Source organism: Procambarus clarkii, chromosome 22 (assembly GCF_040958095.1).
Source record: "Procambarus clarkii isolate CNS0578487 chromosome 22, FALCON_Pclarkii_2.0, whole genome shotgun sequence".
Lineage (NCBI taxonomy): Eukaryota > Metazoa > Arthropoda > Malacostraca > Decapoda > Cambaridae > Procambarus > Procambarus clarkii.
Window position 1 is genome coordinate 14,022,164 of NC_091171.1, and position 23,036 is coordinate 14,045,199.

A 23,036-nucleotide genomic window follows, 5' to 3' on the forward strand; every position below is an offset into this window, starting at 1 on the left:
CTGCTATTGTCATAGGCAGCTGCAGCGTTGTGTGTACTCCTGCTATTGTCATAGGCAGCTGCAGCGTTGTGTGTACTCCTGCTATTGTCATAGGCAGCTGCAGCGTTGTGTGTACTCCTGCTATTGTCATAGGCAGCTGCAGCGTTGTGTGTACTCCTGCTATTGTCATAGGCAGCTGCAGCGTTGTGTACTCCTGCTATTGTCATAGGCAGCTGCAGCGTTGTGTGTACTCCTGCTATTGTCATAGCCAGTTGCAGCGTTGTGTGTACTCCTGCTATTGTCATAGGCAGCTGCAGCGTTGTGTGTACTCCTGCTATTGTCATAACTAGAAATAGGACATTTTTCGACCTTAAGAAAGTTATTGGTAATGTGGTACCTATATACAAGAAAGAAGGAAGAACACGAGCCACTAAGCCACAGACTGGTGTCACTAACCAAGTGTTTCCCTGAAAGATATTACACTAATCAAAAGAAGTCTCGTCGATCGTTTAGAACATGTAAATTTTAGCGTCAACATGGAGTCAGCGAAGGAGCATCTTGCTTGACCATCTTATTAGTTCTGGGACAATGATCAAGTAAGATAGAAAGGTCTGGGCAAACTGTGTTTTCCTGGGTGGCCAGAAAGGTTTTGGCGCAGTTCCTCACAAGAGACTTCTATGCAAGTTGGAAAGAACAGGCTGCTGGTGTATCAGGAAAAGTACTAAAATGGGTGAAGGAATACTTACGAGGAAGAAACGATTACGCAGCAGCCCCTACCCCCAACCCCGATAACTATAGATCCAGCCCCTAAGATAACCAACGCACCAGTCCCCACAATAACCATCACGCTAGCCCCTAAGATAACCAACGCACCAGTCCCCACAATACCCATCACACCAGCCCCTAAGATAACCATCACGCCAGCCCCTAAGATAACCAACGCACCAATCCCCAAGATCAACGCTTGATCTTGGAGATCAAGCGTCCCCAAGATCAATCCCCAGTTCCTACGCCCCACAGCAAGTAAGAGCATGCCAAGAGCCCCTCCATCTGTGACCACCGCAACTCGTCTTATCTATATATATCTATATATATGCCCCTTAATTGGGAGCAGGTTTAGGGGCGTCTAAAGTCAATAGATAGAGGGCCTGAGGATTAAGTGGGACAATTTATAATTTTTCTGTTTGTTAAACAATTGACCTTAGGTTGAGGACTCACTAACTAGAGTGAGTGTAAGAGTGAGAGGCTGTGGGTGAGAGTGAGAGGCTGTGGGTGAGAGGCTGAGGGTGAGAGGCTGAGGGTGAGAGGCTGAGGGTGAGAGTGAGAGGCTGAGGGTGAGAGTGAGAGGCTGAGGGTGAGTGTGAGAGTGAGAGGCTGTGGGTGAGAGTGAGAGGCTGTGGGTGAGAGTGAGAGGGTGAGAGTGAGAGTGTGAGAGGGTGAGGGTGAGAGTGAGAGTGTGAGGGTGAAAGTGTAAGAGTGAGAGGCTGAGGGTGAGAGTAAGAGTGTGAGAGTGAGAGGCTGAGAGTGAGAGTGTAAGAGTGAGAGGGTGAGAGTGAGAGTGTAAGAGAGGCTGAGGGTGAGAGTGAGAGGCTGAGGGTGAGAGGGTGACAGTGAGAGTGTGACAGTGAGAGGCTGAGGGTGTGAGAGGCTGAGGGTGAGAGGCTGAGGGTGAGAGAGTGAGAGGCTGAGGGTGAGAGTGAGAGGGTGAGAGTGAGAGGCTGAGGGTGAGAGTGAGAGGCTGAGGGTGAGAGTGAGAGAGTGAGAGGCTGAGGGTGAGAGTGAGAGGCTGAGGGTGAGAATGAGAGGCTGAGGGTGAGAATGAGAGGCTGAGGGTGAGAGGGTGAGAGTGAGAGGCTGAGGGTGTGAGAGTGAGAGGCTGAGGGTGAGAGTGAGAGACTGAGGGTGAGAGTGAGAGTGTAAGAGTGAGAGGGTGAGAGTGAGAGGCTGAGGGTGAGAGTGAGAGTGTAAGAGTGAGAGTGTAAGAGTGAGAGGGTGAGAGGGTGAGAGTGAGAGTGTGAGAGTGAGAGGCTGAGGCTGAGGGTGAGAGTGAGAGGGTGAGCGTGAGAGGGTGAGAGTGAGAGGGTGAGAGTGAGAGTGTGAGAGTGAGAGGCTGAGGGTGAGAGTGAGAGTGAGAGGCTGAGAGTGTGAGGGTGAGAGTGAGAGGCTGAGGGTGAGGGTGAGAGGCTGAGGGTGCGAGTGAGAGGTTGAGTGTGAGAGTGAGAGTGTAAGAGAGTGAGAGTGTAAGAGTGTGAGGGTAAGTGCCTACACTAGCCCACTACACTAACACACCCACACACCAACCACCACCATCACCTGGATCACCCGCTATGTCTTCCCCCTCACATCCCTCCTACTGGCCAAAATGATCGCCCAGTCAGTCGTCGACCAGTCTGGCCGATACTGCGCGCGCCAGTCACGTCACGGTTCCCAGTCACGGCTACCAGTCACGGCTACCAGTCACGGCTACCAGTCACGGCTACCAGTCACGGCTACCACAGTCAAGGCTCCCAGTCAAGGCTCCCAGTCAAGGCTACCAGTCACAGCTACCAGTCACAGCTACCAGTCACGGCTACCAGTCACGGCTACCAGTCACGGCTACCAGTCACAGCTACCAGTCACAGCTACCAGTCACGGCTCCCAGTCACGGCTACCAGTCACGGCTACCAGTCACAGCTACCAGTCACGGCTACCAGTCACGGCTACCAGTCACGGCTACCAGTCACAGCTACCAGTCACGGCTACCAGTCACGGCTACCAGTCACGGCTACCAGTCACGGCTACCAGTCACGGCTACCAGTCACGGCTACCAGTCACGGCTACCAGTCACGGCTACCAGTCAAGGCTCCCAGTCACGGCTACCAGTCACGGCTACCAGTCACAGCTACCAGTCACGGCTACCAGTCACGGCTACCAGTCACGGCTACCAGTCACAGCTACCAGTCACGGCTACCAGTCACGGCTACCAGTCACGGCTACCAGTCACAGCTACCAGTCACAGCTACCAGTCACGGCTACCAGTCACGGCTACCAGTCACGGCTACCAGTCACAGCTACCAGTCACGGCTACCAGTCACGGCTACCAGTCACGGCTACCAGTCACGGCTACCAGTCACGGCTACCAGTCACGGCTACCAGTCACGGCTACCAGTCACGGCTACCAGTCACGGCTACCAGTCACGGCTACCAGTCACGGCTACCAGTCACAGCTACCAGTCACGGCTACCAGTCACGGCTACCAGTCACGGCTACCAGTCACGGCTACCAGTCACAGCTACCAGTCACGGCTACCAGTCACAGCTACCAGTCACAGCTACCAGTCACAGCTACCAGTCACGGCTACCAGTCACGGCTACCAGTCAAGGCTACCAGTCAAGGCTACCAGTCAAGGCTACCAGTCAAGGCTACCAGTCACGGCTACCAGTCACGGCTACCAGTCACGGCTACCAGTCACGGCTACCAGTCACGGCTACCAGTCACGGCTACCAGTCACGGCTACCAGTCACAGCTACCAGTCACGGCTACCAGTCACAGCTACCAGTCACAGCTACCAGTCACAGCTACCAGTCACGGCTACCAGTCACAGCTACCAGTCACGGCTACCAGTCACTTCCATGTCTTCGTCCTGGTGCGGAAGCTCTTCATTTCCGGACCAATGAGGACTTGAGGGATGCCACGTGAAAGGAGACCAATTACCTGCAAGATCTGAAGTAAGAGTCTCCGACCCCATGGCCTACCTGAGCATACCTGAGCATACGTGAGCTTACCTGAGCATACGTGAGCTTACCTGAGCATACGTGAGCATACCTGAGCATACCTGAGCTTACCTGAGCATACGTGAGCATACTTGAGCATACTTGAGCATACCTGAGCTTACCTGAGCACACCTGAGCACACCTGAGTATACTTGAGCATACCTGAGCATACCTGAGCATACTTGAGCATACCTGAGCTTACCTGAGCATACCTGAGAATACGTGTGCATACCTGAGCATACCTGAGCATACTTGAGCATACTTGAGCATACCTGAGCATACCTGAGCATACCTGAACCATGCCTATGGGTCCTGCCACCAGTGCCCCGTGCAGGAAGGCACTGCGGGTCACTGTGAGCACCGCCAGTCAGGTCACGGCTGCTATTATTACCATGACGGCACCAGGTGAGAGAGGCACCAGGTGAGAGAGGCACCAGGTGAGAGGGGCACCAGGTGAGAGGGGCACCAGGTGAGAGGGGCACCAGGTGAGAGGGACACCAACTGAGAGGGACACCAGGTGAGAGGGGCACCAGGTGAGAGAGGCACCAGGTGAGAGGGACACCAACTGAGAGGGGCACCAGGTGAGAGAGGCACCAGGTGAGAGAGGCACCAGGTGAGAGGGGCACCAGGTGAGAGGGGCACCAGGTGAGAGGAGCACCAGGTGAGAGAGGCACCAGGTGAGAGAGGCACCAGGTGAGAGAGGCACCAGGTGAGAGAGGCACCAGGTGAGAGAGGCACCAGGTGAGAGAGGCACCAGGTGAGAGAGGCACCAGGTGAGAGGGGCACCAGGTGAGAGGGGCACCAGGTGAGAGGGGCACCAGGTGAGAGGGGCACCAGGTGAGAGGGGCACCAGGTGAGAGGGGCACCAGGTGAGAGGGGCACCAGGTGAGAGAGGCACCAGGTGAGAGAGGCACCAGGTGAGAGAGGCACCACGTGAGAGGCACCAGGTGAGAGGGGCACCAGGTGAGAGAGGCACCAGGTGAGAGGGACACCAACTGAGAGGGGAACCAGGTGAGAGGCACCAGGTGAGAGAGGCACCAGGTGAGAGGGGCACCAGGTGAGAGGGGCACCAGGTGAGAGGGGCACCAGGTGAGAGGGGCACCAGGTGAGAGGGGCACCAGGTGAGAGGGGCACCAGGTGAGAGAGGCACCAGGTGAGAGAGGCACCAGGTGAGAGGGACACCAGGTGAGAGGGGCACCAGGTGAGAGGGGCACCAGGTGAGAGGGACACCAACTGAGAGGGGCACCAGGTGAGAGGGACACCAACTGAGAGGGGCACCAGGTGAGAGAGGCACCAGGTGAGAGGGGCACCAGGTGAGAGGGACACCAACTGAGAGGGGCACCAGGTGAGAGAGGCACCAGGTGAGAGAGGCACCAGGTGAGAGGGGCACCAGGTGAGAGGGACACCAACTGAGAGGGGCACCAGGTGAGAGAGGCACCAGGTGAGAGAGGCACCACGTGAGAGGCACCAGGTGAGAGGGGCACCAGGTGAGAGAGGCACCAGGTGAGAGGGGCACCAGGTGAGAGGGACACCAGGTGAGAGGGGCACCAGGTGAGAGGGGCACCAGGTGAGAGGGGCACCAGGTGAGAGGGGCACCAGGTGAGAGAGGCACCAGGTGAGAGAGGCACCAGGTGAGAGGGACACCAGGTGAGAGGGGCACCAGGTGAGAGGGGCACCAGGTGAGAGGGACACCAACTGAGAGGGGCACCAGGTGAGAGGGGCACCAGGTGAGAGGGACACCAACTGAGAGGGGCACCAGGTGAGAGAGGCACCAGGTGAGAGGGGCACCAGGTGAGAGGGGCACCAGGTGAGAGAGGCACCAGGTGAGAGAGGCACCAGGTGAGAGAGGCACCAGGTGAGAGAGGCACCAGGTGAGAGGGGCACCAGGTGAGAGAGGCACCAGGTGAGAGGGGCACCAGGTGAGAGGGACACCAACTGAGAGGGGAACCAGGTGAGAGGCACCAGGTGAGAGAGGCACCAGGTGAGAGGGGCACCAGGTGAGAGGGGCACCAGGTGAGAGGGGCACCAGGTGAGAGAGGCACCAGGTGAGAGAGGCACCAGGTGAGAGAGGCACCAGGTGAGAGGGGCACCAGGTGAGAGGGGCACCAGGTGAGAGGGACACCAACTGAGAGGGGCACCAGGTGAGAGAGGCACCAGGTGAGAGGGACACCAACTGAGAGGGGCACTAGGTGAGAGAGGCACCAGGTGAGAGAGGCACCAGGTGAGAGGGACACCAACTGAGAGAGGCACCAGGTGAGAGGGGCACCAGGTGAGAGGGACACCAACTGAGAGGGGCACCAGGTGAGAGGGACACCAACTGAGAGGGGCACCAGGTGAGAGAGGCACCAGGTGAGAGGGGCACCAGGTGAGAGAGGCACCAGGTGAGAAGGGCACCAGGTGAGAGGGGCACCAGGTGAGAGAGGCACCAGGTGAGAGAGACACCAACTGAGAGGGGCACCAGGTGAGAGGGGCACCAGGTGAGAGGGGCACCAGGTGAGAGAGGCACCAGGTGAGAGAGGCACCAGGTGAGAGGGACACCAACTGAGAGGGGCACCAGGTGAGAGAGGCACCAGGTGAGAGGGGCACCAGGTGAGAGGGACACCAACTGAGAGGGGCACCAGGTGAGAGAGGCACCAGGTGAGAGGGGCACCAGGTGAGAGGGGCACCAGGTGAGAGAGGCACCAGGTGAGAGAGGCACCAGGTGAGAGAGGCACCAGGTGAGAGGGGCACCAGGTGAGAGGGGCACCAGGTGAGAGGGACACCTACTGAGAGGGGCACCAGGTGAGAGAGGCACCAGGTGAGAGGGACACCAACTGAGAGGGGCACCAGGTGAGAGGGACACCAACTGAGAGGGGCACCAGGTGAGAGAGGCACCAGGTGAGAGAGGCACCAGGTGAGAGGGGCACCAGGTGAGAGGGGCACCAGGTGAGAGGAGCACCAACTGAGAGGGGCACCAGGTGAGAGAGGCACCAGGTGAGAGGGACACCAACTGAGAGGGGCACCAGGTGAGAGAGGCACCAGGTGAGAGAGGCACCAGGTGAGAGGGACACCAACTGAGAGGGGCACCAGGTGAGAGAGGCACCAGGTGAGAGAGGCACCAGGTGAGAGGGACACCAACTGAGAGGGGCACCAGGTGAGAGACGCACCAGGTGAGAGAGGCACCAGGTGAGAGGGGCACCAGGTGAGAGGGACACCAACTGAGAGGGGCACCAGGTGAGAGAGGCACCAGGTGAGAGGGACACCAACTGAGAGGGGCACCAGGTGAAAGAGGCACCAGGTGAGAGAGGCACCAGGTGAGAGAGGCACCAGGTGAGAGAGGCACCAGGTGAGAGAGGCACCAGGTGAGAGAGGCACCAGGTGAGAGGGGCACCAGGTGAGAGGGACACCAACTGAGAGGGGCACCAGGTGAGAGAGGCACCAGGTGAGAGGGACACCAACTGAGAGGGGCACCAGGTGAGAGAGGCACCAGGTGAGAGGGACACCAACTGAGAGGGGCACCAGGTGAGAGGGACACCAACTGAGAGGGGCACCAGGTGAGAGAGGCACCAGGTGAGAGGGACACCAACTGAGAGGGGCACCAGGTGAGAGGGACACCAACTGAGAGGGGCACCAGGTGAGAGAGGCACCAGGTGAGAGAGAGGCACCAGGTGAGAGGGACACCAACGGAGAGAGGCACCGGGTGAGAGAGGCACCAGGTGAGAGAGGCACCAGGTGAGAGGGACACCAACTGAGAGGGGCACCAGGTGAGAGAGGCACCAGGTGAGAGGGACACCAACTGAGAGGGGCACCAGGTGAGAGAGGCACCAGGTGAGAGAGGCACCAGGTGAGAGGGACACCAACTGAGAGGGGCACCAGGTGAGAGAGGCACCAGGTGAGAGGGGCACCAGGTGAGAGAGGCACCAGGTGAGAGAGGCACCAGGTGAGAGAGGCACCAGGTGAGAGAGGCACCAGGTGAGAGAGGCACCAGGTGAGAGGGGCACCAGGTGAGAGGGACACCAACTGAGAGGGGCACCAGGTGAGAGGGACACCAACTGAGAGGGGCACCAGGTGAGAGAGGCACCAGGTGAGAGAGGCACCAGGTGAGAGGGACACCAACTGAGAGGGGCACCAGGTGAGAGAGGCACCAGGTGAGAGGGGCACCAGGTGAGAGGGACACCAACTGAGAGGGGCACCAGGTGAGAGAGGCACCAGGTGAGAGGGACACCAGGTGAGAGGGGCACCAGGTGAGAGAGGCACCAGGTGAGAGAGGCACCAGGTGAGAGGGACACCAACTGAGAGGGGCACCAGGTGAGAGAGGCACCAGGTGAGAGGGGCACCAGGTGAGAGGGACATCAACTGAGAGGGGCACCAGGTGAGAGAGGCACCAGGTGAGAGAGGCACCAGGTGAGAGAGGCACCAGGTGAGAGGGACACCAACTGAGAGGGGCACCAGGGGAGAGAGGCACCAGGTGAGAGGGACACCAACTGAGAGGGGCACCAGGTGAGAGGGACACCAACTGAGATGGGCACCAGGTGAGAGAGGCACCAGGTGAGAGGGGCACCAGGTGAGAGGGGCACCAACTGAGAGGGGCACCAGGTGAGAGGGACACCAACTGAGAGGGGCACCAGGTGAGAGAGGCACCAGGTGAGAGAGGCACCAGGTGAGAGGGACACCAACTGAGAGGGGCACCAGGTGAGAGAGGCACCAGGTGAGAGAGGCACCAGGTGAGAGGGACACCAACTGAGAGGGGCACCAGGTGAGAGGGACACCAACTGAGAGGGGCACCAGGTGAGAGAGGCACCAGGTGAGAGGGGCACCAGGTGAGAGGGGCACCAGGTGAGAGGGGCACCAGGTGAGAGAGGCACCAGGTGAGAGAGGCACCAGGTGAGAGAGGCACCAGGTGAGAGAGGCACCAGGTGAGAGGGGCACCAGGTGAGAGGGGCACCAGGTGAGAGAGGCACCAGGTGAGAGAGGCACCAGGTGAGAGAGGCACCAGGTGAGAGGGACACCAACTGAGAGGGGCACCAGGTGAGAGAGGCACCAGGTGAGAGAGGCACCAGGTGAGAGTGGCACCAACTGAGAGTGGCACCAGGTGAGAGAGGCACCAGGTGAGAGAGGCACCAGGTGAGAGAGGCACCAGGTGAGAGAGGCACCAGGTGAGAGAGGCACCAGGTGAGAGGGACACCAACTGAGAGGGGCACCAGGTGAGAGAGGCACCAGGTGAGAGGGGCACCAGGTGAGAGGGACACCAACTGAGAGGGGCACCAGGTGAGAGAGGCACCAGGTGAGAGAGGCACCAGGTGAGAGAGGCACCAGGTGAGAGAGGCACCAGGTGAGAGGGGCACCAGGTGAGAGGGACACCAGGTGAGAGGGACACCAACTGAGAGGGGCACCAGGTGAGAGAGGCACCAGGTGAGAGGGGCACCAGGTGAGAGGGGCACCAGGTGAGAGGGACACCAACTGAGAGGGGCACCAGGTGAGAGAGGCACCAGGTGAGAGGGACACCAACTGAGAGGGGCACTAAGTGAGAGAGGCACCAGGTGAGAGAGGCACCAGGTGAGAGGGACACCAACTGAGAGAGGCACCAGGTGAGAGGGGCACCAGGTGAGAGGGACACCAACTGAGAGGGGCACCAGGTGAGAGAGGCACCAGGTGAGAGGGACACCAACTGAGAGGGGCACCAGGTGAGAGGGACACCAACTGAGAGGGGCACCAGGTGAGAGAGGCACCAGGTGAGAGGGGCACCAGGTGAGAGAGGCACCAGGTGAGATGGGCACCAGGTGAGAGGGGCACCAGGTGAGAGAGGCACCAGGTGAGCGAGACACCAACTGAGAGGGGCACCAGGTGAGAGGGGCACCAGGTGAGAGAGGCACCAGGTGAGAGAGGCACCAGGTGAGAGAGGCACCAGGTGAGAGGGACACCAACTGAGAGGGGCATCAGGTGAGAGAGGCACCAGGTGAGAGGGGCACCAGGTGAGTGGGACACCAACTGAGAGGGGCACCAGGTGAGAGAGGCACCAGGTGAGAGGGGCACCAGGTGAGAGGGGCACCAGGTGAGAGAGGCACCAGGTGAGAGAGGCACCAGGTGAGAGAGGCACCAGGTGAGAGGGGCACCAGGTGAGAGGGACACCAACTGAGAGGGGCACCAGGTGAGAGAGGCACCAGGTGAGAGGGACACCAACTGAGAGGGGCACCAGGTGAGAGGGACACCAACTGAGAGGGGCACCAGGTGAGAGAGGCACCAGGTGAGAGAGGCACCAGGTGAGAGGGGCACCAGGTGAGAGGGGCACCAGGTGAGAGGGGCACCAGGTGAGAGAGGCACCAGGTGAGAGGGGCACCAGGTGAGAGGGACACCAACTGAGAGGGGCACCAGGTGAGAGAGGCACCAGGTGAGAGGGACACCAACTGAGAGGGGCACCAGGTGAGAGAGGCACCAGGTGAGAGGGACACCAACTGAGAGGGGCACCAGGTGAGAGAGGCACCAGGTGAGAGGGGCACCAGGTGAGAGGGACACCAACTGAGAGGGGCACTAGGTGAGAAGGGCACTAGGTGAGAGAGGCACCAGGTGAGAGGGGCACCAGGTGAGAGGGACACCAACTGAGAGGGGCACCAGGTGAGAGAGGCACCAGGTGAGAGAGGCACCAGGTGAGAGAGGCACCAGGTGAGAGGGACACCAACTGAGAGGAGCACCAGGTGAGAGGGGCACCAGGTGAGAGGGGCACCAACTGAGAGGGGCACCAGGTGAGAGGGACACCAACTGAGAGGGGCACCAGGTGAGAGAGGCACCAGGTGAGAGAGGCACCAGGTGAAAGGGACACCAACTGAGAGGGGCACCAGGTGAGAGAGGCACCAGGTGAGAGAGGCACCAGGTGAGAGGGACACCAACTGAGAGGGGCACCAGGTGAGAGGGACACCAACTGAGAGGGGCACCAGGTGAGAGGGGCACCAGGTGAGAGAGGCACCAGGTGAGAGAGGCACCAGGTGAGAGGGACACCAGGTGAGAGAGGCACCAGGTGAGAGAGGCACCAGGTGAGAGAGGCACCAGGTGAGAGGGACACCAACTGAGAGGGGCACCAGGTGAGAGAGGCACCAGGTGAGAGGGGCACCAGGTGAGAGGGACACCAACTGAGAGAGGCACCAGGTGAGAGAGGCACCAGGTGAGAGGGACACCAACTGAGAGGGGCACCAGGTGAGAGAGGCACCAGGTGAGAGGGGCACCAGGTGAGAGGGACACCAACTGAGAGGGGCACTAGGTGAGAGAGGCACCAGGTGAGAGGGGCACCAGGTGAGAGGGACACCAACTGAGAGGGGCACCAGGTGAGAGAGGCACCAGGTGAGAGAGGCACCAGGTGAGAGAGGCACCAGGTGAGAGGGACACCAACTGAGAGGGGCACCAGGTGAGAGAGGCACCAGGTGAGAGGGACACCAACTGAGAGGGGCACCAGGTGAGAGAGGCACCAGGTGAGAGGGGCACCAGGTGAGAGGGGCACCAACTGAGCGGGGCACCAGGTGAGAAGGACACCAACTGAGAGGGGCACCAGGTGAGAGAGGCACCAGGTGAGAGAGGCACCAGGTGAGAGGGACACCAACTGAGAGGGGCACCAGGTGAGAGAGGCACCAGGTGAGAGAGGCACCAGGTGAGAGGGACACCAACTGAGAGGGGCACCAGGTGAGAGGGACACCAACTGAGAGGGGCACCAGGTGAGAGAGGCACCAGGTGAGAGGGGCACCAGGTGAGAGGGGCACCAGGTGAGAGGGGCACCAGGTGAGAGAGGCACCAGGTGAGAGAGGCACCAGGTGAGAGAGGCACCAGGTGAGAGAGGCACCAGGTGAGAGGGACACCAACTGAGAGGGGCACCAGGTGAGAGAGGCTCCAGGTGAGAGAGGCACCAGGTGAGAGGGACACCAACTGAGAGGGGCACCAGGTGAGAGAGGCACTAGGTGAGAGGGGCACCAGGTGAGAGAGGCACAAGGTGAGAGGGGCGCCATATTATAGAGAGATAGGGGAGCAGCTGTGAGGCTGCCCGTCACCTGGCCAGCCTGTGAGTGTCGCAGATGGTGAGGTCCGTTCAGGGCAGCTCTCACGTGTCCCTACACCTGCCCCTGCTGTTCATGTTGCCCCTGGTATACACCCAGCTGCTCTTGTTGCCCCCTGGTCTACACCCAGCTGCTCTTGTTGCTCCCTGGTCTACACCCAGCTGCTCTTGTTGCCCCCTGGTCTACACCCAGCTGCTCTTGTTGCCCCCTGGTCTACACCCTGTTGCTCTTGTTGCCCCCTGGTCTACACCCAGCTGCTCCAGTTGCCCCCTGGTCTACACCCAGCTGCTCTTGTTGCCCCCTGGTCTACACCCAGCTGCTCTTGTTGCCTCCTGGTCTACACCCAGCTGCTCTTGTTGCCCCCCTGGTCTACACCCAGCTGCTCCTGTTGCCCCCTGGTCTACACCCAGCTGCTCTTGTTGCCACTGGTCTACACCCAGCTGCTCTTGTTGCCACTGGTCTACACCCAGCTGCTCCTGTTGCCTCTGGTCTACACCCAGCTGCTCTTGTTGCCACTGGTCTAAACTCAGCTGCTCTTGTTGCCCCCTGGTCTACACCCAGCTGCTCTTGTTGCCCCCTGGTCTACACCCAGCTGCTCTTGTTGCCCCCTGGTCTACACCCACCTGCTCTTGTTGCCCCCTGGTCTACACCCACCTGCTCCTGTTGCCCCCTGGTCTACACCCAGCTGCTCCTGTTGCCCCCTGGTCTACACCCAGCTGCTCCTGTTGCCCCCTGGTCTACACCCAGCTGCTCTTGTTGCCCCCTGGTCTACACCCAGCTGCTCTTGTTGCCCCCTGGTCTACACCCAGCTGCTCTTGTTGCCCCTGGTCTACACCCAGCTGCTCTTGTTGCCCCTGGTCTACACCCAGCTGCTTCTGTTGCCCCCTGGTCTACACCCAGTTGCTCTTGTTGCCCCTGGTCTACACCCAGCTGCTCTTGTTGCCCCCTGGTCTACACCCAGCTGCTCCTGTTGCCCCCTGGTCTACACCCAGCTGCTCTTGTTGCCCCCTAGTCTACTCCCAGCTGCTCTTGTTGCCCCTGGTCTACTCCCAGCTGCTCTTGTTGCCCCTGGTCGACACCCAGCTGCTCTTGTTGCTCCTGGTCTACACCCTGATGCTCTTGTTGCCCCTGGTCTACACCAGCTGCTCATGTTGCCCCTGGTCTACACCCAGCTGCTCATGTTGCTCCTGGTCTACACCCAGCTGCTCTTGTTGCCACTGGTCTAAACTCAGCTGCTCTTGTTGCCCCCTGGTCTACACCCAGCTGCTCTTGTTGCCCCCTGGTCTACACCCAGCTGCTCTTGTTGCCCCCTGGTCTACACCCACCTGCTCTTGTTGCCCCCTGGTCTACACCCACCTGCTCCTGTTGCCCCCTGGTCTACACCCAGCTGCTCCTGTTGCCCCCTGGTCTACACCCAGCTGCTCCTGTTGCCCCCTGGTCTACACCCAGCTGCTCTTGTTGCCCCCTGGTCTACACCCAGCTGCTCTTGTTGCCCCCTGGTCTACACCCAGCTGCTCTTGTTGCCCCTGGTCTACACCCAGCTGCTCTTGTTGCCCCTGGTCTACACCCAGCTGCTTCTGTTGCCCCCTGGTCTACACCCAGTTGCTCTTGTTGCCCCTGGTCTACACCCAGCTGCTCTTGTTGCCCCTGGTCTACACCCAGCTGCTCCTGTTGCCCCCTGGTCTACACCCAGCTGCTCTTGTTGCCCCCTAGTCTACTCCCAGCTGCTCTTGTTGCCCCTGGTCTACTCCCAGCTGCTCTTGTTGCCCCTGGTCGACACCCAGCTGCTCTTGTTGCTCCTGGTCTACACCCTGATGCTCTTGTTGCCCCTGGTCTACACCAGCTGCTCATGTTGCCCCTGGTCTACACCCAGCTGCTCATGTTGCTCCTGGTCTACACCCAGCTGCTCTTGTTGCCCCCTGGTCTACACCCAGCTGTTCTTGTTGCCCCCTGGTCTACACCCAGCTGCTCTTGTTGCCCCCTGGTCTACACCCAGCTGCTCTTGTTGCCCCTGGTCTACACCCAGCTGCTCTTGTTGCCCCTGGTCTACACCCAGCTGCTTCTGTTGCCCCCTGGTCTACACCCAGGTGCTCTTGTTGCCCCTGGTCTACACCCAGCTGCTCTTGTTGCCCCTGGTCTACACCCAGCTGCTCCTGTTGCCCCCTGGTCTACACCCAGCTGCTCTTGTTGCCCCCTAGTCTACTCCCAGCTGCTCTTGTTGCCCCTGGTCTACTCCCAGCTGCTCTTGTTGCCCCTGGTCGACACCCAGCTGCTCTTGTTGCTCCTGGTCTACACCCTGATGCTCTTGTTGCCCCTGGTCTACACCAGCTGCTCATGTTGCCCCTGGTCTACACCCAGCTGCTCATGTTGCTCCTGGTCTACACCCAGCTGCTCTTGTTGCCCCCTGGTCTACACCCAGCTGTTCTTGTTGCCCCCTGGTCTACACCCAGCTGCTCTTGTTGCTCCTGGTCTACACCGAGCAGCTCTTGTTGCCCCCTGGTCTACACCCAGCTGCTCTTGTTGCTCCTGGTCTACACCCTGCTGCTGTTGTTGTCCCTGGTTTACACCCAGCTGCTCTTGTTGCCCCTGATCTACACCCAGCTGTTCTTGTTGCCCCCTGGTCTACACCCAGCTGCTCTTGTTGCTCCTCGTCTAATCCCTGCTGCTCTTGTTACCCCCTGGTCTACACCCAGCTGCTCTTGTTGCCCCCTGGTCTACACCCAGCTGCTTTTGTTGCTCCTGGTCTACACCCTGCTGCTCTTGTTACCCCCTGGTCTACACCCAGCTGCTTTTGTTGCTCCTGGTCTACACCCAGCTGCTTTTGTTGCTCCTTGTCTACACCTAGCTGCTCCTGTTGCCCTCTGGTCTACACTCTGCTGCTCTTATTTCCCCCTGGTCTACACCCAGCTGCTCTTGTTGCCCCTGGTCTACACCCAGGTGCTGTTGTTGCCCCTGGTCTACACTCAGCTGCTCTTGTTGCCCCTGGTCTAAACCCAGCTGCTCTTGTTGCCCCCTGGTCTACACCCAGCAGCTCTTGTTGCCCCCTGGTCTACACCCTGCTGTTCTTGTTGCCCCCTGGTCTACACCCAGCTGTTCTTGTTGCTCCTGATCTACACCCAGCTGTTCTTGTTGCTCCTGGTCTACACCCAGCTGTTCTTGTTGCTGCTGGTCTACACCCAGCTGTTCTTGATGCTCCTGGTCTACACCCTGCTGCTCTTGTTGCCCCTGGTCTACACCCAGCTGCTCTTGTTGCCCCTGGTCTACACCCAGCTGCTCTTGTTGCCCCTGGTCTACACCCAGCTGCTCTTGTTGCCCCTGGTCTACACCCTGCTGCTCTTGTTACCCCCCTGGTCTACACCTAGCTGTTTTAGTTGCTCCTGGTCTACACCCTGCTGTTCTTGTTGCCCCCTGGTCTACACCCTGCTGCTCTTGTTGCCCCCTGGTCTACACCCAGCTGCTCTTGTTGCCCCCTGGTCTACGCCCAGCTGTTCTTGTTGCCCCCTGGTCTACAACCTGCTGCTCTTGTTGCCCCCTGGTCTACACCCAGCTGCTCTTGTTGCCCCCCTGGTCTACACCTAGCTGTTTTAGTTGCTCCTGGTCTACACCCTGCTGTTCTTGTTGCCCCCTGGTCTACACCCTGCTGCTCTTGTTGCCCCCTGGTCTACACCCAGCTGCTCTTGTTACCCCCTGGTCTACACCCAGCTGCTCTTGTTGCCCCGTGGTCTACGCCCAGCTGTTCTTGTTGCCCCCTGGTCTACACCCAGCTGCTCTTGTTGCCCGCTAGTCTACACCCTGCTGCTCTTGTTACCCCCATGGTCTACACCCAGCTGCTCTTGTTGCCCCCTAGTCTACACCCTGCTGCTCTTGTTACCCCCTGGTCTACACCCAGCTGCTCTTGTTGCTCCTGGTCTACACCCTGCTGTTCTTGTTGCCCCTGGTCTACACCCAGCTGCTCCTGTTGCTCCTGGTCTACACCCAGCTGCTCTTGTTGCCCCCTGGTCTACACCCTGCTGTTCTTGTTGCTCCTGGTCTACACCCTGCTGTTCTTGTTGCCCCTGGTCTACACCCAGCAGCTCTTGTTGCCCCTGGTCTACACCCAGGTGCTCTTGTTGCCCCTGGTCTACACCCTTCTGTTCTTGTTGCCCCTGGTCTACACCCAGCTGCTCTTGTTGCTCCTGGTCTACACCCAGCTGCTCTTGTTGCCCCCTGGTCTACAACCTGCTGTTCTTGTTGCCCCTGGTCTACACCCAGCTGCTCTTGTTGCTCCTGGAATAGACCCAGCTGTTCTTGTTGCTCGTGGTCTACACCCTGCTGTTCTTGTTGCCCCTGGTCTACACCCAGCTGCTCTTGTTGCTCCTGGTCTACACCCAGCTGCTCTTGTTGCCCCTGGTCTACACCCTGCTGCTCTTGTTACCCCTGGTCTATACCCAGCTGCTCTTGTTGCCCCTGGTCTACACCCTGCTGCTCTTGTTACCCCTGGTCTATACCCAGCTGCTCTTGTTGCTCCTGGTCTACACCCTGCTGCTCTTGTTACCCCCTTGTCTACACCCAGCTGCTCTTGTTGCCCCCTGGTCTACACCCAGCTGCTCTTGTTGCCCCTTGGTCTACACCCAGCTGCTCTTGTTGCCCCTTGGTCTACACCCAGCTGCTCTTGTTGCCCCCTGGTCTACACCCTGCTGTTCTTGTTGCCCCCTGGTCTACACCCTGCTGCTCTTGTTGCCCCTGGTCTACACCCAGCTGCTCTTGTTGCCCCCTGGTCTCGTCCCAGCTGCTCTTGTTGCTCCTGGTCTACACCCAGCTGATCTTGTTGCCCCCCTGGTCTACACCCAGCTGTTCTTGTTGCCCTCTGGTCTACACCCAGCTGTTCTTGTTGCCCCCTGGTCTACACCCAGCTGTTCTTGTTGCCCCCTGGTCTACACCCAGCTGCTCTTGTTGCCCCCTGGTCTACACCCAGCTGCTCTTGTTGCCCCCTGGTCTACACCCAGCTGTTCTTGTTGCCCCAGGTCTACACCCAGCTGCTCTTGTTGCCCCCTGGTCTACACCCAGCTGTTCTTGTTGCCCCTGGTCTACACCCAGCTGCTCTTGTTGCCCCCTGGTCTACACCCAGCTGTTCTTGTTGCCCCTGGTCTACACCCAGCTGTTCTTGTTGCCCCCTGGTCTACACCCAGCTGCTCTTGTTGCCCCTTGGTCGACACCCAGCTGTTCTTGTTGCCCCTGGTCTACACCCAGCTGCTCTTGTTGCCCCTGGTCTACACCCAGCTGCTCTTGTTGCTCCTGGTCTACACCCAGCTGCTCTTGTTGCCCCTGGTCTTCACCCAGCTGCTCTTGTTGCCCCCTGGTCTACACCCAGCTGCTCTTGTTGCCCCTTGGTCTACACCCAGCTGCTCTTGTTGCCCCTTGGTCTACACCCAGCTGCTCTTGTTGCCCCCTGGTCTACACCCTGCTGTTCTTGTTGCCCCCTGGTCTACACCCTGCTGTTCTTGTTGCCCCTGGTCTACACCCAGCTGCTCTTGTTGCCCCCTGGTCTCGTCCCAGCTGCTCTTGTTGCTCCTGGTCTACACCCAGCTGATCTTGTTGCCCCCCTGGTCTACACCCAGCTGTTCTTGTTGCCCTCTGGTCTACACCCAGCTGCTCTTGTTGCCCCAGGTCTACACCCAGCTGCTCTTGTTGCCCCCTGGTCTACACCCAGCTGTTCTTGTTGCCCCTGGTCTACACCCAGCTGCTCTTGTTGCCCCCTGGTCTACACCCAGCTGTTCTTGTTGCCCCTGGTCTACACCCAGCTGTTCTTGTTGCCCCCTGGTCTACACCCAGCTGCTCTTGTTGCCCCCTGGTCGACACCCAGCTGTTCTTGTTGCCCCTGGTCTACACCCAGCTGCTCTTGTTGCCCCTGGTCTACACCCAGCTGCTCTTGTTGCTCCTGGTCTACACCCAGCTGCTCTTGTTGCCCCTGGTCTTCACCCAGCTGCTCTTGTTGTCCCCTGGTCTACACCCAGCTGCTCTTGTTGCCCCCTGGTCTACACCCAGCTGCTCTTGTTGCCCCCTGGTCTACACCCAGCTGCTCTTGTTGCCCCCTGGTCTACACCCAGCTGCTATTGTTGCCCCTGGTCTACACCCAGCTGCTCTTGTTGCCCCCTGGTCTACACCCTGCTGTTCTTGTTGCCCCCTGGTCTACACCCAGCAGCTCCTGTTGCCCCCCTGGTCTACACCCAGCTGCTCTTGTTGCCCTCTGGTCTACACCCTGCTGCTCTTGTTGCCCCTGGTCTACACCCAGCTGTTCTTGTTGCCCCCTGGTCTACACCCAGCTGCTCTTGTTGCTCCTGGTCTACACCCAGCTGCTCTTGTTGCTCCCTGGTCTACACCCTGCTGTTCTTGTTGCCCCTTGGTCAACACCCAGCAGCTCCTATTACCCCTGGTCTACACCCAGCTGCTCTTGTTGCTCCATGGTCTACACCCTGCTGTTCTTGTTGCCCCTTGGTCTACACCCAACAGCTCATGTTACCCCTGGTCTACACCCAGCTGCTCTTGTTGCTCCTGGTCTACACCTAGCTGCTCTTGTTGCTCCTGGTCTAAACCCTGATGCTCTTGTTACCCCCTTGGTCTACACCCAGCTGTTCTTGTTGCTCCTGGTCTACACCCTGCTGTTCTTGTTTCCCCCTGGTCTACACCCAGCTGCTCTTGTTGCCCCCTGGTCTACATCCAGCTGCTCTTGTTGCCCCTTGGTCTACACCCTGCTGCTCTTGTTGCCCCCTGGTCTACACCCAGCTGCTCTTGTTGCCCCCTGGTCTACACCCTGCTGCTCTTTTTACCCCTTTGGTCCACACCCAGCTGCTCTTGTTGCCCCCTGGTCTACACCCAGCTGCACTTGTTGCCCCCTGGTCTACACCTAGCTGCTCTTGTTGCTCCTGGTGTACACCCAGCTGCTCTTGTTGCTCCTGGTCTACACCCTGCTGCTCTTTTTACCCCTGGTCTACACCCAGCTGGTCTTGTTGCTCCTGGTCTACACCCTGCTGCTCTTGTTTCCCCCTGGTCTACACCCAGCTGCTCTTGTTACCCCCTGGTCTACACCCAGCTGTTCTTGTTGCTCCTGGTCTACACCCTGCTGTTCTTGTTGCCCCCTGGTCTACACCCAACTGCTCTTGTTGCCCCTTGGTCTACACCCTGCTGCTCTTGTTGCCTCCTGGTCTACACCCAACTGCTCTTGTTGCCCCCTGGTCTACACCCTGCTGCTCTTGTTACCCCTTTGGTCTACACCCAGCTGCTCTTGTTGCCCCCTGGTCTACACCCAGCTGCACTTGTTGCCCCCTGGTCTACACCCAGCTGCTCTTGTTGCACCTGGTCTACACCCTGCTTATCTTGTTGCCCCTTGTTTACACCCAGCTGCTCTTGTTGCTCCTGGTCTACACCCAGCTGCTCTTGTTGCTCCTGGTCTACACCCTGCTGCTCTTGTTACCCCTGGTCTACACCCAGCTGCTCTTGTTGCTCCTGGTCTACACCCTGCTGCTCTTGTTGCTCCTGGTCTACACCCAGCTGCTCTTGTTGCCCCTGGTCTACACCCGGCTGCTCTTGTTGCCCCCTGGTCTACACCCAGCTGCTTTTGTTGCCCCCTGGTCTACACCCAGCTGCTCTTGTTGCCCCCTGGTCTACACCCTGCTGTTCTTGTTGCCCCCTTGGTCTACACCCAGCTGCTTTTGTTGCCCCCTTGGTCTACACCCAGCTGCTCTTGTTGCCCCCTGGTCTACACCCAGCTGCTCTTGTTGCTCCTGGTCTACACCCAGCTGTTCTTGTTGCCCCCTGGTCTACACCCAGCTGCTCTTGTTGCTCCTGGTCTACACCGAGCTGCTCTTGTTGCCCCTGGTCTACACCCAGCTGTTCTTGTTGCCCTCTGGTCTACACCCAGCTGCTCTTGTTGCTCCTGGTCTACACCCAGCTGCTCTTGTTTCCCTTGGTCTACACCCAGCTGCTCTTGTTGCCCCCTGGTCTACACCCAGCTGCTCTTGTTGCTCCTGGTCTACACCCAGCTGTTCTTGTTGCCCCCTGGTCTACACCCTGCTGTTCTTGTTGCCCCCTGGTCTACACCCTGCTGTTCTTGTTGCCCCCCTGGTCTACACCCAGCTGCTCTTGTTGCTCCTGGTCTACACCGAGCTGCTCTTGTTGCCCCTGGTCTACACCCAGCTGCTCTTGTTGCCCCCTGGTCTACACCCAGCTGCTCTTGTTGTCCCCTGGTCTACACCCAGCTGCTCTTGTTGCCCCCTGGTCTACACCCTGCTGTTTTTGTTGCCCCCTGGTCTACACCCAGCTGCTCTTGTTGCTCCTGGTCTACACCCAGCTGCTCCTGTTGCCCCCTGGTCTACACCCTGCTGTTCTTGTTGCCCCTGGTCTACACCCAGCTGTTCTTGTTGCCTCCTGGTCTACACCCAGCTGCTCTTGTTGCTCCTGCTCTACACCCAGCTGCTCTTGTTGCCCCCTGGTCTACACCCTGCTGTTCCTGTTGCCCCTGGTCTACACCCTGCTGCTCTTGTTGCCCTTGGTCTACACCCAGCTGCTCTTGTTACCCCCTGGTCTACACCCAGCTACTCTTGTTGCCCCTGGTCTACACCCAGCTGCTCTTGTTGCCCCTGGTCTACACCCAGCTGCTCTTGTTACCCCTGGTCTACACCCAGCTGCTCTTGTTGCCCCCTGGTCTACACCCTGCTGTTCTTGTTGCCCCTGGTCGACACCCTGCTGTTCTTGTTGCCCCCTGGTCTACACCCTGCTGCTCTCGTTGCCCCCTGGTCTACACCCAGCTGCTCTTATATCCCCTGGTCTACACCCAGCAGCTCTTGTTGCCCCTGGTCGACACCCAGCTGCTCTTGTTGCCCCCTGGTCTACACCCAGCTGCTCTTGTTTTCCTGGTCTACACCCAGCTGCTCTTGTTGCCCCTGGTCTACACCCAGCTGCTCTTGTTGCCCCCTGGTCTACACCCAGCTGCTCCTGTTGCCCCCTGGTCTACACCCAGCAGCTCTTGTTGCCACTGGGCGACACCCAGCTGCTCTTGTTGCTCCCTGGTCTACACCCAGTTGTTCTTGTTGCTCCTAGTCTACACCCAGCTGCTCTTGTTGCCCATGGTCTACACTCAGCTGCTCTTGTTGACCCCTGGTCTACACCCAGCTGCTCTTGTTGCCCCCCTGGTGTACACCCAGCTGCTCTTGTTGCCCCCTGGTCTACACCCAGCTGCTCTTGTTGCCCCTTGTCTACACCCAGCTGCTCTTGTTGCCCCTGGTCTACACCCAGCTGCTCTTGTTGCCCCTGGTCTACACCCAGCTGCTCTTGTTGCCCCCTGGTCTACACCCAGCTGCTCTTGTTGCCCCTTGTCTACACCCAGCTGCTCTTGTTGCCCCTGGTCTACACCCAGCTGCTCTTGTTGCCCCTGGTCTACACCCAGCTGCTCTTGTTGCCCCCTGGTCTACACCCAGCTGCTCCTGTTGCCCCCTGGTCTACACCCAGCTGCTCTTGTTGCCCCCTGGTCTACACCCAGCTGCTCTTGTTGCCCCCTGGTCTACACCCAGCTGCTCTTGTTGCCCCCTGGTCTACACCCAGCTGCTCTTGTTGCCCCCTGGTCTACACCCAGCTGCTCTTGTTGCCCCTGGTCTACACCCAGCTGCTCTTGTTGCCCCCTGGTCTACACCCAGCTGCTCTTGTTGCCCCCTGGTCTACACCCAGCTGTTCCTGTTGCCCCCTGGTCTACACCCAGCTGCTCTTGTTGCCCCCTGGTCTACACCCAGCTGCTCTTGTTGCTCCTGGTCTACACCCAGCTGCTCTTGTTGCCCCCTGGTCTACACCCAGCTGCTCTTGTTGCCCCTGGTCTACACCCAGCTGCTCTTGTTGCCCCTTGGTCTACACCCAGCTGCTCTTGTTGCCCCCTGGTCTACACCCAGCTGCTCTTGTTGCCCCTGGTCTACACCCAGCTGCTCTTGTTGTCCCCTGGTCTACACCCAGCTGCTCTTGTTGCCCCCTGGTCTATACCCAGCTGCTCTTGTTGCCCCCTGGTCTACACCCAGCTGCTCTTGTTGCCCCCTGGTCTACACCCAGCTGCTCTTGTTACCCCCTGGTCTACACCCAGCTGCTCTTGTTGCCTCCTGGTCTACACCCAGCTGCTCCTGTTGCCCCCTGGTCTACACCCAGCAGCTCTTGTTGCCACTGGGCGACACCCAGCTGCTCTTGTTGCTCCCTGGTCTACACCCAGTTGTTCTTGTTGCTCCTAGTCTACACCCAGCTGCTCTTGTTGCCCATGGTCTACACCCAGCTGCTCTTGTTGCCCCCTGGTCTACACCCAGCTGCTCTTGTTGCCCCTTGTCTACACCCAGCTGCTCTTGTTGCCCCTGGTCTACACCCAGCTGCTCTTGTTGTCCCTGGTCTACACCCAGCTGCTCTTGTTGCCCCTTGTCTACACCCAGCTGCTCTTGTTGCCCCTGGTCTACACCCAGCTGCTCTTGTTGCCCCTGGTCTACACCCAGCTGCTCTTGTTGCCCCCTGGTCTACACCCAGCTGCTCTTGTTGCCCCCTGGTCAACACCCAGCTGCTCTTGTTGCCCCCTGGTCTACACCCAGCTGCTCTTGTTGCCCCCTGGTCTACACCCAGCTGCTCTTGTTGCCCCCTGGTCTACACCCAGCTGCTCTTGTTGCCCCCTGGTCTACACCCAGCTGCTCTTGTTGCCCCCTGGTCTACACCCAGCTGCTCTTGTTGCCCCTGGTCTACACCCAGCTGCTCTTGTTGCCCCCTGGTCTACACCCAGCTGCTCTTGTTGCCCCCTGGTCTACACCCAGCTGCTCCTGTTGCCCCCTGGTCTACACCCAGCTGCTCTTGTTGCCCCCTGGTCTACACCCAGCTGCTCTTGTTGCTCCTGGTCTACACCCAGCTGCTCTTGTTGCCCCCTGGTCTACACCCAGCTGCTCTTGTTGCCCCTGGTCTACACCCAGCTGCTCTTGTTGCCCCTTGGTCTACACCCAGCTGCTCTTGTTGCCCCCTGGTCTACACCCAGCTGCTCTTGTTGCCCCTGGTCTACACCCAGCTGCTCTTGTTGCCCCCTGGTCTACACCCAGCTGCTCTTGTTGCCCCCTGGTCTACACCCAACTGCTCGTGTTGCCCCCTGGTCTACACCCAGCTGCTCTTGTTGCCCCCTGGTCTACACCCAGCTGCTCTTGTTACCCCCTGGTCTACACCCAGCTGCTCTTGTTGCCCCCTGGTCTGCACCCAGCTGCTCTTGTTACCCCCTGGTCTACACCCAGCTGCTCTTGTTGCCCCTGGTCTACAC

At 59.4% G+C, this 23,036-nt stretch overlaps 2 protein-coding genes across 2 annotated transcripts in view; one reads left to right on the forward strand and one right to left on the reverse strand.

Annotated features, from left to right (window-relative positions):
- LOC123757143 (uncharacterized) overlaps positions 1–23,036 on the reverse strand; it is a 344,783-nt gene that overhangs the window by 128,717 nt on the left and 193,030 nt on the right. The window lies entirely within an intron of this gene.
- Positions 2,342–3,643, forward strand: LOC138367410 (mucin-4-like). The gene has a single exon (XM_069329054.1). It carries the CDS (start codon positions 2,342–2,344, stop codon positions 3,641–3,643), a length of 1,302 nt encoding a protein of 433 aa, XP_069185155.1.